The 14998-nt window shown below is 32.3% G+C and overlaps 2 protein-coding genes across 6 annotated transcripts in view; one reads left to right on the top strand and one right to left on the bottom strand.

Annotated features, from left to right (window-relative positions):
- Positions 1–7388: 7388 nt before the first annotated feature.
- LOC108917137 (uroporphyrinogen-III synthase) lies at positions 7389–8530 on the top strand. Of its 2 annotated transcripts, none has more exons than XM_018723598.2 (3): positions 7389–7864; positions 7914–8182; positions 8241–8530. In XM_018723598.2, exons 1-3 carry the CDS (start codon positions 7480–7482, stop codon positions 8298–8300), a joined length of 714 nt encoding a protein of 237 aa, XP_018579114.1. In that variant the 5' UTR covers positions 7389–7479; the 3' UTR covers positions 8301–8530. The 2 variants fall into 2 exon arrangements, with proteins under 2 accessions (XP_018579114.1, XP_018579113.1); XM_018723597.2 differs by having other exon boundaries at positions 8234–8530.
- Positions 8531–12760: 4230 nt separating this feature from the next.
- The window catches only part of LOC108917145 (glycerol-3-phosphate acyltransferase 1, mitochondrial), an 89493-nt gene continuing 87255 nt past the window's right edge, over positions 12761–14998 (bottom strand). For all 4 annotated transcript variants that reach the window (XM_018723616.2, XM_018723615.2, XM_018723613.2 and 1 more), the window contains one exon: positions 12761–13147. In XM_018723616.2, the coding sequence (XP_018579132.1) occupies positions 12969–13147 (179 nt within the window). In that variant the 3' untranslated portion in view covers positions 12761–12968. The remainder of the gene's footprint in view (positions 13148–14998) is intronic.

The following is a 14998-nucleotide window of genomic DNA, read 5'->3' as shown; positions in this document are numbered from 1 at the left end:
CTAATTAACCCTACATAAAAATTTTAGTGATTGTTAGTGACTGTAGTTAGTAATGACTAATGACTAATCATAGTCACTAAAATTTTGATATAATTAGAGTTATTAGAGTTTAAAATATTACTGAGAATGTATGCGTTGTTTATGAGACATCCATTAAAAGTTTCGACATAAGCCTACTTTGAGAAAAGTCACTTATTTTCTTCACCGTAATATTGTAAGAGTTCTATTAAAAGCCTTTTTTCTAGAAAACCGTCCACATTAGGAAGTTCTAACAAGAGTACATTATTTTTAGAAAATAAAATTGTACATTACAAATTGGAGCCCGAATGCTAAAAAATCTAGTCTCAAAAAAAATAGAACTTAAAATGTAATACGAATGTAGCATAACTAGCGCCCTCTATAAAATATACAAAAAAATAATTAGGCCAGCGTATTTGACTTCCTTAAAAACCCCGGAATACCAAATTTCATAAAAATATTTCGCACCGTTTGGAAACTTTCGTAAAACTTCTATTTTAAAATTTTTATTTTGTCCCTCTGTATCTCGAAAACAAGAGGAGATAGATATATAGTTCATAAGACAAAAAATTCTTAATTTACGGGAGGACTTTCTAAAACACCCTGTATATTTCGAATGCATTTCTAGCCCTCTTTCCGTTTTTCAAATAAAATACAGGGTGTTCCATATAAAAAAACACACAAGTTGTGGTCATATAACAGAAACTAAAAATATTTATCACATTTATTTTTATGCCATCGAATGTATCCCAAAAAAGTGCCTGGAGAATGTTCAAGCTGTTTTAAGATATCTTGAAAGGGAAGTCGGTTTTGCCAAAAATCGAGAAACGCCCTGTAGCTCGAAAGCGGTAACAGATAGAGAGATGCGGTTTGGGCCATTGTTATTTTCTCGAAAAAAAAGCTGTGGACTCGTCTATCAGATTTGCTCTATCTACGACAGATTCGCAGTAACCAGTGACTTGCGCCTTGAATAGGACATTAACTGGATATCCTGGTGATCATTTGTGTTATTTAGGCTGTACACTTCTCGTTCATTGCAGCAACTATAGCAATGCATTTTTGTTCCATCAAAATTAGTCCTTCTGTTCATCTCTTTGTCCGTATGGTCGATCCATCGATCTCGTACCCGCAAAATTACGATAAAGCCATTTTTCAAGTAAGGCATTTAGAGTAATTTGTTCCTGGGTGCGTAATGGAGCGTTTAATGAGGAGCTCGCCGCCGCCGGTGGCCAAGGGACCGGCAAATTGAATCGTTCCCAAGTTAGGCACGGCCTCAGTCTCTTCCTGACACACTTGTCCTTATCTGTAAAAGATCGCCCAAAACTCTGCCGAAAAACAAAAACGCGATACGGCAATTTTCCGATTTCAAATATTATAAAGACAATGTAATGACCTTCTAGTTATTGTTATTTGCACACAGCCTTCATAAATGATTACAAACCACGTGATCAGTTTTTGTTTGAAACAATAATTTTATTTCCTTCGCGTTAGCAATGAAATAAGGGGTTTGGCATGTATAGTTTTTAAGTCTTATCTATAGGAAAGACTACAGTGTGTTACGTCCAATAACAGTTATACATCCAAGTATGAGATAATTCAGTAGGGTGTACCACAGGGTTCCATTATTGGACCAATATTATTTTTTGATTTTTATTAATGACTTCCATTATTTTTTGTCCCCTGGATAATGTATTTTGTATGACGATGACACCACTTTAATTGTATCGCACATAGATTTTTCACAATTAAAAAATAGCTTCAGAACGAATAGAAAAGTTGTTAGATGTGGTTTTGGATGATGGTTAAATTGGGCAGGTTATGTTGAGTACCTTATGAAGATGCTTCCAAGTATACTTTTAATACGACAGTTAATACCTACCTATATGTAGTTAGCCGTGATACTTTAATATCTGTTTACTATGCCTATATGCAGTTTCATTATGGGGCAATTCGAGCCATTCCAAAAAAAAACATATTTGCAAAAAAGGTGATCATCACTGTAAACAATATTTTATGGTTTTTGGCATTTTACCTCTTTCTTGCCTATGTATGCATTTACTTTACTTTAATATAGCAATATTAGAACAAAACGACATCGACTAATACGCTCAAAACTAAATTCACAGAAAGTAAGGCTTAACATGGTTTATCACTTTCTGTTAGGTAGCTCAATTTGATGCGTTTTAAATCGGAAATTAAAAAATATTAATTAAATTTTTGTATACTCCATTTACAATTAGTAATAATGGTGGCTTGTGTTTTACTTACAAATATGTATGCTTTTATCAGTGACTATTTTTCTTTCAAGTTGCATTAAATAGTTCCAAATTTTCATGCCGCCATCTATCGGACAAAAATTACATCAAACTGGGGAAGAATTCTTTACTAAATAGCCATCTGTAACAGCCTCAAATTCACTGGTAAATTAATTGAACTGTTAAAAATAAATAAATAGAATTGTGTATATTACATTATTTAATAAGGATTTTTCTTCCTAACGGGCCACATGCACAAAAACCGACAATTCCAGAGTGTTCCAGTTCTTTGAATGCGCTACTAATGAACCATAACGGTCCTGACCAATTGAAAACTGCATTCAGTTCTTTTCTAACTCCACCAATTTTCGAGATTTTCGATTTTCATACCGCCATCTATCGCTGTAAACCTGTACTAAACTGCTCAAGAATTTTTTAGCAGGTAGCCAACTGTATCAGGTTGACATTCAGTGGTGAATTAGTTAAACTTTTAATATATAGATGTCACAGTCTCCTTTCCCAATAAATACTATTTATTAAATTTAAACTAATGATTTTTCTTCTTCATGGGTCACTTGCAGAAAAACTGATCATCCCAGCGTGTTTAGCGATCCCAGATGCATACGGAACCGCTTTGGGAAAAGCAATTTTTTTAAAATACTCATCGATTTTCTCAAAAAGAAGAAAATAAAAGAGACGGTATATTAAGTAAGATTATGTTAGATTAGTTCGGATTTGTTGTCAAAGGAAAGCGGCTAATATTTAACAGTTGGCAGCGGTGCAGCATAAACATAAACGTTAAGTTCAGATTTACTGTTCACTGGTTCATTCTGTTTATTGGTATTTCTAGAAATTTAATTTTGAATGTCATGTCCAGGGAGACTAGATAAGGAGCACAAACTCATACGGGAAAATTGACAAAATTTGTCCAAGAAATGGCAGAAGTTGGGGTGGCGCTAGTGTTCCATATGTCCGAAATGAATGTAGCATAATAAATACGAGTGAAGTAAGCAAATATCAACCAATTTTATTTTATATTGAGTTTAGTAGATATATCGGGGAGGTATATTAACCTAAAAACTAGAAGTCAAGTCAATAATTATTACAATTTGTTTTTATAATGGTAAATAAAAAGTTTCGAAAATAATTTAAATATGGTAATAGTATGTGAAGTGAATGACTGTCAACAGATTTTAAATAAAGCAGTACGTTTGTGATCTGCATTTTCAATCTAATGATGTCCAGCAGTTCTATATTACAACTTGACCGAATAGTGAGTTAATATTATGGCAAAAGGTCGAATAATTCGGAAGTTGGAAGCAGCTTATTTGATTCTTAATAAGGTAGAGAAATTTTTAAATAGAAAGATTTCATAAGAGAAAATATTGTATAAATGAATGATGCATTGTTTCTTTATATATCTTGCAGCAGCATCAACAGCGAGAGCATCCGCTACACCAGCAACAACAGGTGCAGCAGCTACAACAAGAGCAACAGTTACAACAACAACAACAACAACAACAACAACAACAACAACAAGAACAGCAAGTAAATCAAGAGCAATTAAGTTACGATGAGATTATACTAGAAAGTGAGCATCCTGTCCTGTATAATCTAATAAAAGAAATGTTCTGTTGACGTGTGATGAGGTCTCGACAAAGCAACGATGAATATGTTCACATAATATTAACAACAGCAACAAAGTATACTTTATTTATTTCTACATATTCTTGTAATTTATATTACGTGCATAAATAATTAAATTGGTATCTTTCATATAATTCTTGCTGGTGACATCGTTATCATTACTGAATTGAATAAATCATTTCCAATTAGTTGCTGTCTCTTTCCTGTTAGTAAAAAAACTGATTGAAATTCAGATATCATATAAAATTTAAAGAGAGGATACGTGTAGTAATCGATGCTGATCGATCTGTATTGGTAATTGACTACTTTTACTAAATATTTAAACATGGAAATCAATTGCTTCATGAACAAAATGAAATTTTAAGAAGATAGACAAGTATTACTTATTTTTAAGAAGAGTTCCTGTTTTATTTGCAATATATATTTACTTTGTTACTTGTTTGTTATGAATAAATATTTTATTTTAATTAGGCACAAATAATTTCGATTTTTTTATTCAATTAATAAAACATTGAAATCTTTGGTAGATAAACATTTTATTTTTACAAAATTTTGAGAGACATCTCATTCTGACCTTCAAAAGAAACAGTTCCAAATCTCTTCTAAAGAAGAGAGCGATATAACTCTCGAAGCATTGAGAAGCCAAAACCGACAACATGGCAATCAGCTTAGAAATTGTCCAACCATAATTTATCGACTTTCCATAGTCAGTTTTCAGTTACACTAATATAGTATATTATTGGTTATTCAAAAAAAATATGGATTGTGATATACCCTATCTTATATGAATTGCTTTCCCATCAATTATTCCTATAACCTCTGGAAATTCATATTGGGCAAAATATTGTTCGATTACAACTGCCTAATTATCTCGGCCATTCTATTCTATAATTTGTGGAGACAAGTTACTTAGCAAGTATGTAACTTTTCTGGTTGTTGTAGAGCTTAAGGCAATGCAAAATTTACCAGAATCATGGGTGAAATAATTAGAAATGGCAAATTTTTCTTCAATTCTGTTAGCTACTTCCCTGATGCTAACACGTAAATGTTAAAAAAACTTGGCCACTATATTCAGGTACAGTAATTTCAAAGTAGTTCTTATTTTTTACTATTTCTGTTTCTTAGAGTAAATCTATTTCATCATCACTCAAGCTGGACAATGCGTCTAATAAGTCATCTGAATCACTGGACTTAAAATCGGACATCTGTAATATTTTAAAAAGTTTATTGAAAACGCCGAGTTTTTTTATATTCTATTTTTTATTACCACAAGTAAAAATTCTATATTAATAATACAAGAATTAGGTACTATTTTTTTAAAGGGAACTTCCTGTATAAAATGTGACTATTTTTTACTAACATTAAACTAAAATCTTTAACAAAGTAATTATCAAAAACATAAACCTTACTTATAGGTTAATATTAACAAGATCACGTCATAAATTCCTTGAAAACTAGTTTCTTTCTATGAACACCAAATTCTTCTCATAAAGCTAATATTTTTTATTATCATTTAGTTTAATTACAGTCCGGAATGACATATTTTCATGATTTATATAATTCAAAGTAGCTTACATTATTTATTTTAAAATTTTTAACACATTACAAAAATGACATGATTGATTTATAATTCAAACTGCCGCTTTTTATCTCCCCTCTCTACATATGGGACATATGGAACACTAGCGCCCTCTTATTTTTGTAAGATTTTTGTTTACATGGAGTTCGGGCTCCTTGTATAGTCTCCATGGTCATGTCATTAATGTAAAATAAATACCATTATAATAATATGCGGGGCTGAACAAATTAAAACCATTGGCTTTATAAAATGATATACTAGTGAAAAGGTTCCGTTTCAGTACAAATAAGTTTGTCATATTCAATGCCTACTGCCACAAAGTATTGCTATATACCTGACAGAAAGATGTTTCCCAATTCCCATAATATCGTCAGTTAACTTCCACCTTTCACATGGAATACAATGAAGCGCAGATAAGAATAATAATATAAAATATTTTCATTTTTTTTTGTAAAGTTACTTACTGACAGCTCAGAAATCTCAAACTAGTAATTAAATAAGTGCACCTGTACATGAAAAAATCAATTAGCTGATAAATTATATCAACAATTTATTTGCATTTTGGCATGAAACATCAAAAATAACATTAACACTAATACGTTAACTTTTATTTAAAAAATAAATAGGATTATTTGCCTTCCCGTTTGGCTCTCATGGCAGGTATGTTGCAAATAGTCAGAAAAGGTACACTCAAATACCAAATAAATTGCACAACTCCATGCATCAACTTTGCTCCTTTAGATATTTTTGTTGTCGGCGGGCCGGAAACCACATTACCCTGTCTCATCTAAAAGTAATAACTGTATAAAGGTTAAAGTACATGGGACAAATAAGCTTCTTTTCGGCCACTTGGCCACTTCAAATATCATTTTCCCTGTTTATTTTTGCGGAAAGATTATTTTCGGATTTATTCTTCAAAAACAAATTTTAGTTACACTTGGCTAGCGCTGGAAAAAGTCGACACGTGCGGACACAGTTCAAATCACAGAAAAACAAAAAATAAGCAGCTTCTAGAAGCTGTCATGTACTTTATCATAATTTTATCATATCATTTTTTTGGGGGCACGTAATAAGCGAAAAATGTCTGTTAAATCACTGAAAAATAATATAAAAATTAATTGCTAATAAACTTTAAATCTTGAAATTCTTTAACACTCAAAACTACCTATACTAACTATACTATACTACCTAGTACGACGTAAATAAAAATGTAATCATTACTTTTACCACTAGTTCTGAAAATGTTCTAATTTTTGTTATACGATTAATATTGAATATTAAAATACAATTTTATTTAGCGAAGGACTCACCATGATTGCTTCTTAAAAGATTAGAAGAAATATGTATCTAAAAATTGATCTTAATTGATACTTGACAGCTAAACAATGAAATCATTTGGCTTCTCATAATCACGGGTATTAGGATTTAGCAAACTATGATTGTTACAGAATATTTAACAACATCGCAAAATTGATTTGTTAGACCGCGAGCTCTCTTCATCGTTTTGATACAATAATTCAATTCAATTCATATATTAACTTTGTTGCTAGTGCAATTAAAATCAGTTTCCCACAGTCAGACACAATCGCATTTGACTCGATACAATAATTTAAAATTTTGAATCATGTATTAAGCACTATATCGGAATGCGCATGACTGTTGAAACTGTTTTGAATTGCTGTGGACTGTGCGTGGATATGTTGATTGTAGTTTGTACAATGATTGTAATTGCTGAAGAGGAAGAAGAAAAATGTGATAGTGTATTTTAGCTAAAGGCTAAACATCCCCTTGGATGAAGACAAAAAAAAATAGTAGAAGAAGAAAGGCTAAAGATATATCACCTAATTCCAGTTGCCGACAATGCCGACTGACAGCTGTGGTATTGACAATTGACATTATTATTGACAATAAAAATTGAAATTATAAAATATTTGCATTGTAATATGACAGTAACGAAGCTGTTTGATATCAAATACAAAAATGATTAAAAGAAAAACTGTTCTATTGTTAAAATCTCAGAATACTGACGCCTCTTCAGATAAATACGAAGATTTGCTGACAACAAACGGTTTTGAGGTTAAGAAAGTCAAAACTTTGGTATTCGATTTTAAAAACATTCAGGTCTTAAAGGAGAAAATAATAAACAATGAAGCTTACGAAGGAATTATATTTTCTAGCCCCCGCTGTGTCCAAGCGGTTTATTTAGCCCTTCAGAATGATAAAAATGTTATTAAAGCGTGGCGTGAGAAGTATAACTTTGCTGTCGGAGAAGCTACCTACACAGAGGCTTTAAATAAATTAGGTTTGGAGTGCGATGGTAAAGGATCTGGGAATGCAGTAAATTTGTCAAAAGTAATTTTAGAAAGTAGGTAACTGAAGTTGAAATTATAAAATATCGAACAATCTTGTTACAGAGAAATCTGCTTACCGTAAACCTTTTTTATTTCCACACGGGAATTTGAAGACTGACACATTAAATTTGGAATTAGGAAAGGAAGGAATTGAAATTAAAGGTGTTTTGGTATATGACACTATCGCAAATCCAAGCATTCTAAAGGAAATATCGGATGTAACGGACGATTTAACAAGTATACCAGAATATGTGGTATTTTTTAGTCCATCCGGATTTCACAGTTCAATAGATCATCTTAGAAAGATTCCTGTTGACTTGAATAAGGTTAAGGTGGGCATTTAAGAATATAAGCATAGCGAGATGGTGTAAAAATTATTTTAGTTTGTAGCTATCGGACCCGTTACCGAATTGGCAATTAAAGAAGATAATTATGAGGTTTATGGAGTGATTAAGCAACCAACGCCAAAAGATCTTTTAGATTTACTTTCAAAGGACTGAAATTACTATTTCAGCACATCTATTTGTATATTTTTTTATTAGAAACAAAATTGTTACTTGTTCAATTTTTATTGATTGTTTTGTCAGCTATAATTCATTATGTACTATTTTAAGTGTTCTTCATTAATAAAAATCAACCAAATGCCTTGTGCAATGTTGCAAAAATCTTTTTAGACAACTTAAAACCATGCTGAACGTATAAAAAATGTTTAAATTTACCAGTACTGTCCCATACGCTAATATTTAGCTAAAAAACAATATGATTCCTTACAAATAATTAAAAATTATACGAAAAATAAAAAACAACACATGTAAATAATTTATTACAAAATTACAAGAAAATGATTTTATGAAAATTAGAACTCTTTTTTTTTTAGAAGTCAATAGAACAAATAATAATGTCAACTAATCAATAATAATACGTATTATACCAATAACATCCACGCCAAGCACTGCGCTGGCAAACCAAAGTGAACTGCGTTCAACACCAAACTAATTATAGAATACTATGCAAAAAATTATTTACGACCTAGTGGACCAATACAGGTTCGCTTTGACGACCAGTGCACCATCGTCGATTCTACATCAGGCAGACTGGTCTACCAATACCGGACTCGCCCAATGGCTATTTGAGTATAAATTATGAGACAGATCATGGCTAAAGCATAGGAAGAAATTTCAAGATAAGTGCAGATGGTCCTGTGTTTTTCTACAATTAAAATCGATAACAAATCACTTAAATTACAAATAATCATAGTCACTGTGCATCGGGCAAAGGGCAGCTGGATTTATTTGAACAATTTGCTATTTATCAACAAAGCACGAATAATGCTTGGAGTGTTGAAATCGGCTTGAAGGCTGATACTGATTAGCCGAATTCATAATCCAATATTTTAGCTTTATTTTACTTCGGTATTAAAGTCAGTTTGGTCTAGAACTTTGACGGGGATGCATCTGCACAAAGTTTTTTAACTTTATTTAATTTCAGTGCAGTATGTTAGCTGCAGAACTTCAATGGTGAAATGTCCCTCGTTGGAACGAAGATTTTTAACTTTATTTAATTTCAATGGAAAGTCGGTTAGCTTTGAACCCTCGACGAGGAAGTTTCATGCATCATAACAGAATAATTTCGGTTTTATTTTACTTTAATATCAATCAGTGTCGTTCGATTCTTCAAAGGGGAAACATCGCCTATTGTAACGAAGACTTTGTAGTTCAATCATCTGTAACGGCCTAAAGTTAAATTTGCAAAAAATAACACCTGGAAACAAAAAAATATGGCGATATAGTAAAAAAAAAATCGAAGATAGTGTTTTTTCCTTTGGCGCATAAACGGCAAAGTTAACCTAAAAAATTCATAAAAGTAAAAAAAACTTGACCATTCGAAAAAAGTTAAATGAGAAAATTGTAGCTATAAAAAAAAACCTATCGATTCGTATTTTTAAATATATCAATTGCTATATTTGCAAGTTAGCTCGCGTCGTGCTCGAATGCTTCGGTTTGACAGTATTTTTTTATTGAAAATATGTCTTCAACTTCAATCTCTGTAAGAATGGACGCTGTAGCACTTAAGTAGCGGCCTGTGCAATTTTTTGAAAAAAAAAAATTATCGCTCCAAAAAGTCGTGAAGCTATTTTTTTTTTTAAATTCGCGTGAAAATGTCAGCAATCAATTCCTGTTATAGGCATTATCGAGAAATCAAAATCGAAAAAGATATTCAAGAAAATCGCAACCAAAAAATTTTTACTTTTTTCAGTCATTTTTGGACACTTGAAATTAATAAAATCGTTATTACTCTTTTTCACCATGAAAGTACAACTCTTAAGGAAGAAATGGGCAATGATTCGTTTCTCTGTGACTATTCATCGAGCAAGAAGAGCCGATTTTCGAGACCACTTTTTTTTTTAAATCGATAAAACTTGAAAAATTTTTAATTTAAAAAAGCACTTTTTTGGCTTGCCGAGGGCTACATTTACAGCAAGTAATAAGTTTCAAAACCTTAATTTGCAAGAGATACAGCAAAAACAAAAAAGGTCGATTTTTTACGGTTTTTTCGATATATCCCGAAAAGTAATATAGCAGTCGATATATTTGAAAATATGAATCGTTTTTTTAATAGCTCCAACTCTCTCATTTAACTTTTTTCGATTGAAATTCGTTTTTTATTGGTGAAAAAACTGTTTTTTTGATTTTTATGAATTTTTTAGGTTAACTTCGCCGTTTATGTCCACAGGAAAAAAACTATCTTTTTAGAATTTTTTTCCCTATATCACCATATTTTTTGTTTCCAGGCGGTATTTTTTGTAAGCTCTTCTACCCATTCATTGATTGGACTTTTGTTTTTATTTTATTTCGGTACCAAGAAACACTAGGTGATAAGTTGTCGGGGCACGGCTCCAGCAAACTAGTCACCAAAAGAATTTGTTAAAGTTTCCCAAAGTCTTATTTTTTTTAGGAAGAATATAAGAATAATTTTTATTGTAAAGGCAAATAAAAAGAATTCGCAGTGTAATTTTCATTACACTTAAATATCATACGCCCAACATAGGAAATACAGGGTGCCCCAAAATTCATGCAACAAAATTTGGTCACGGATTCTTAAGACAAATTTAGGGGACCCGTATTTTTTATTTTTGCCAAGTGGCCCCGTCTTTCGGAGTTACAGCCCCCTGAAGCCCCTAAAATTAATCTTTTTTTTATATCACAGAACCCTGTTCTACAAGAATCACTAAATTTGGTACACAAGGGTTTTGTGACATGTGGAATCTGATGGTGCTACGTTTGTTGGCGGGGAACACCCTTAAGACAATTTTTCGCGGGCCCCCTTGTCTTTGGAGCCAAAGAAATTTGGTCGTATATTTAAATTTCTTAAAAATTATCAGTCCACTAGAAAGCCATTAAATTTAGAAACTTTTTGCCCCTTTATACTTTTTTCGTAAAACGTAATGTTTTCGAGAAAAATGTCAAAATGTGATTAAATGCATATCGTGAATCGCCATTTTCCTCAAAAACATTGCGTTTTACGAAAAAAATTATCGAGACAAAAAAGTTTTTAAATTCAATGGTTTTCTAGCTAACTAATAATTTAAAAAAAAATCAAATTTGCAACCAAATTTTTCTGGTTCCAAAACAAGGGGGCCCACGAAAAAGTGTCTTAAGGGAGTTTCTCGACAAAAAGTGTAGCACTGTGAGATTTCACATCATAAAACCCCTTGTACCAAGTGATTCTAGTACAACTTGGTTTCGAGATATAAAAATGGGGCAGATTTCAGGGGCCTGTTACTCCGAAAGAGGGGGCCAGTTGGCAAAAAGAAAAAATAGGGGTCCCCTAAATTTGCCTTAAGAATCTATGACCAAAGCAAATCCGGATCATCGTCAATATTGTTCATCCGAGATGGTCCTTAAGCAACTTTGGCAGTTGTTCCGCACACTGGACGTCCGATGGTTCGTGCGTTTGTGCTCAGGATTGAAACATAAGTTCGATTTCGAGGCTATCGAACCACAATAACAACAAATTTTTTTTTAAACCTTATATTTCTGGATAAAAAAATTCAGATATGCAAAAAACAAATTTTTCGAAACTTTCTTTTTAAATTTAAAAAAATAAGAGTTTCCACAGCAGCAGAAAAAGTAATTTTATTGCACTTTTTCAAATTAATGCCGCTTATAAAAAAAAAAATTTCTCAAAAGGCCCTTGTAGATTATCGATTCAGGTTTCTAAAACCCATTATCCGTTCGCTGTACGATAAATAGTTCATGAAATATCGATAAAAAAAAAGGTGACTTTTCACTCAACACCCGATATCTCGATGAGAAATACTCATACAGAAAATAAAATAAAACCAAATTGAAGCCAATGAATCAGACTACATGACGCTAGCATTGATTAAGCCAGAAAAATTTTCTGACCATGAGTAGATATGAAAAAAAAATTTGTAAAATTTTTACCTTGCATTATTTCTTTTGATTGCGCCAAGTGATGCTCAAAAAAATTTTTCATCTCAAGATTTTAAAAGTAAAATCTTCGAGCTTTAAGATGCTTCTTTTTTTTTCTCGATAAGACCATTATTCACGAAGTTATAGCCTTTCAAAAATCACTAAAAAAAATTTGGAAATTTTTCAGCTCCTTTAATTTTTTTGCCGAGTTCACAATGCGACATGGCGCCCAATGTGGGGCAAACATGTAACTACATAATAATAATAATAATAATATGACGACATATTTTTTTGTAACTTTCGATTATCCATTTGTGAAACTAAACAACTTTCTCGGAACTTACCTTGTCGCCGTCGCAGCTAATAGTTCATCGGCTGTGAGGAAAATAACTCTCTCTTTACAATAAATAAAATTATTATTGTCAAAAATGTTTATATACACGTATAATTACACCGAGGAATAACAAATTGTGATAAATTTTATCCATTTAATTATCACAGTTTACAATAGTTTTCACAATAAAATTATAAACGCAAAAATCTTAGTACTTAATGATTCTTCATAAAAAAAAGCTACTCTATCAGGGACCTTTTAGGCTTTCAAAAGGCACACAATAAAATAACTCTAAAAGCAATTTATCTACAATTCAGTACTCTTAAAAATAATATTACGTAAAATAACTTAGAAAGATTGTCGATATTTGTTGACTTTGTGATAGAGGGCTTTTACGGATTCCGAATCGTCCTGATCGTCCCTCAGGTAATATAGCCTCAGTTTCTTCTCAGAGTGGCATTCCAAAGTGCCCCATTTTTGGAACACCTTCAACGCATTTTTTATTGGATCGACAGAGATGCTTTCATCTGAAAATGCATTCCACTATTAGAATTAACTACGTACTTAAATCGACTTAAAAATATTCTTTCGATGTTTTAGATTTATCAATGTTGTTTTTTTTTATTTAATTTGAGGAATTTGAATTGGTTTCAAAAATTCAACGGAAAGTTCTAATTTTCTAACTACTGGATCAAATGATTGCACCCGAAAAAGGGGTCTCATTTTCTTATTAACTTCTAATTAAATTTTGACACTATTTTTTATTAATTACACAGGCGGACAAAATTTTATGAAAGTTCAGAACCAAAGACCGGATCTAGTGTGCCCAAAGGAGTTTGGAGTCGCTGATTACCTTCCAAAAATCTGAAAAAATTCATGGACATGTTTTTGAGGTCGCTGAATCCGAATCCGCCGTTTATTTTTACTTTGCGTGCACTCTCGAGGTCATTCAAGGTCATCTCAAGGTCATTTTGGATGTGGATTCTAGTCATTTTCCAAAGAATCTGGTATAAATCTCTATTAATGCATTACATTGTAGCAATCTCAATCTGCGAAATGCACAATTGTGCCACAGAACTAGAATACCTGCCTTGAGTTGACCTTGAATGACCTCGAGAATGCATGCAAACTAAAAATAAACACCGGATTCAGCGACCTCAAAAACATGTCCATGAATTTTTTCAGATTTTTGGAAGGTTTTTTGACCATTTGACCTTCAAATGACCTCGAAATGAGGTCGACTGACCTCAGATTCAGAGTTCTCGAAAACATACATATGAATTGAAGATTTTTCGGATGGTACTTAGCATTTTGTCTCAAAAACCCCTCAAATGACCTTGAGATGATCTTGAATGACCTCGAGGATACATGCAAAGTAAAAATAAACACCGGATTCGGATTCAGCGACCTCAAAAACATGTCCATGAATCAGATTTTTGGGAGGTTTTTTAACCGTTTGACCCTCAAATGACCTTGAACTTGAGCCTAACTGGCCCGCTCATCGTAATCAGCGACCCCAAAAACCCTAGAATACCATCTTCGGTTCCCGTGCACGTGCCTAGATAAAATGTTGACCTGTGTTTATTAATCCAAGTTCAGAGCTCCGAGCTAGGTTCTCGAGATATTCTAACCTAAAAGTGCAAAAATCACGGTTTTTTGCTATATTCGGAGTCAGATTACGTGAATAATTTTTTTTGTAGCAACATGGAAATAAACAAAATTTATCCAAAAACGAGATATAGATTTTTGCACATTTAAGTTAGAATATCTCGAGATATATCTCTGGGCTCGGATTCATAAATCAGCGCATCAAAATCCTTCGGGTACACTAAGTACGGTTTCTGGTTCTGAAAATTGTCAGCCTGTGCTGTAGGTTTTCCCCCAATAAGGAAACTAAAATAGTAATTTTCTATTGAAATCTCAGTTTTCACATATACAAGGTGTAATGGTGTAAGAGAACAATGAAAATTGAAACACCCTGTAGCTTGTGTCAGCTAAAACATCAAATGTTTAGCTCCATCTTTTCTAAAGAACTTCTTTTGTGATTCACATTTAGCTTATAAAGTCAGTAAAGCTCAATTCATATCAATACGATTTTCGAGACAAATGTTGCGGTTTGTGGTAAACAAGTCAGAGCTTTCAAAATCATTGTGTATTAGTAGAAAGTGTTTCATTTTAATTAAAGGATCTTTGTACAAAATCGAAAATTTAACATTAATTAATTAATTTGCCGCTTTTGAACAAGCGACATCGTAAATTACAAATTTCTTTACACCCAAAAGTTATTTGAGTTTCAAACTAAGTCCATTTTATAGAAAATCTTCGTTAAAATGGGGGAAAGTCTCTTATTTATGCATCGATTCATATTTAGACAAACT

Source organism: Anoplophora glabripennis, unplaced genomic scaffold, assembly GCF_000390285.2.
Source record: "Anoplophora glabripennis isolate ALB-LARVAE unplaced genomic scaffold, Agla_2.0 scaffold85, whole genome shotgun sequence".
NCBI classification, from domain to species: Eukaryota; Metazoa; Arthropoda; class Insecta; order Coleoptera; family Cerambycidae; genus Anoplophora; species Anoplophora glabripennis.
The sequence above is the reverse complement of the archived record's forward strand: the minus strand, read 5'-3'. Positions and strand labels throughout refer to the sequence as shown.

Bases quoted from the DNA above. Each gene is read 5' to 3' on its own strand.
- LOC108917137 (XM_018723597.2), top strand. From the start codon at position 7,480: ATGATTAAAAGAAAAACTGTTCTATTGTTAAAATCTCAGAATACTGAC. The intron at 7,865-7,913 runs GTAGGTAACTGA...ATCTTGTTACAG, and splicing joins GTCAAAAGTAATTTTAGAAA to AGAAATCTGCTTACCGTAAA. The intron at 8,183-8,233 runs GTGGGCATTTAA...AAATTATTTTAG, and splicing joins TTGACTTGAATAAGGTTAAG to TTTGTAGCTATCGGACCCGT.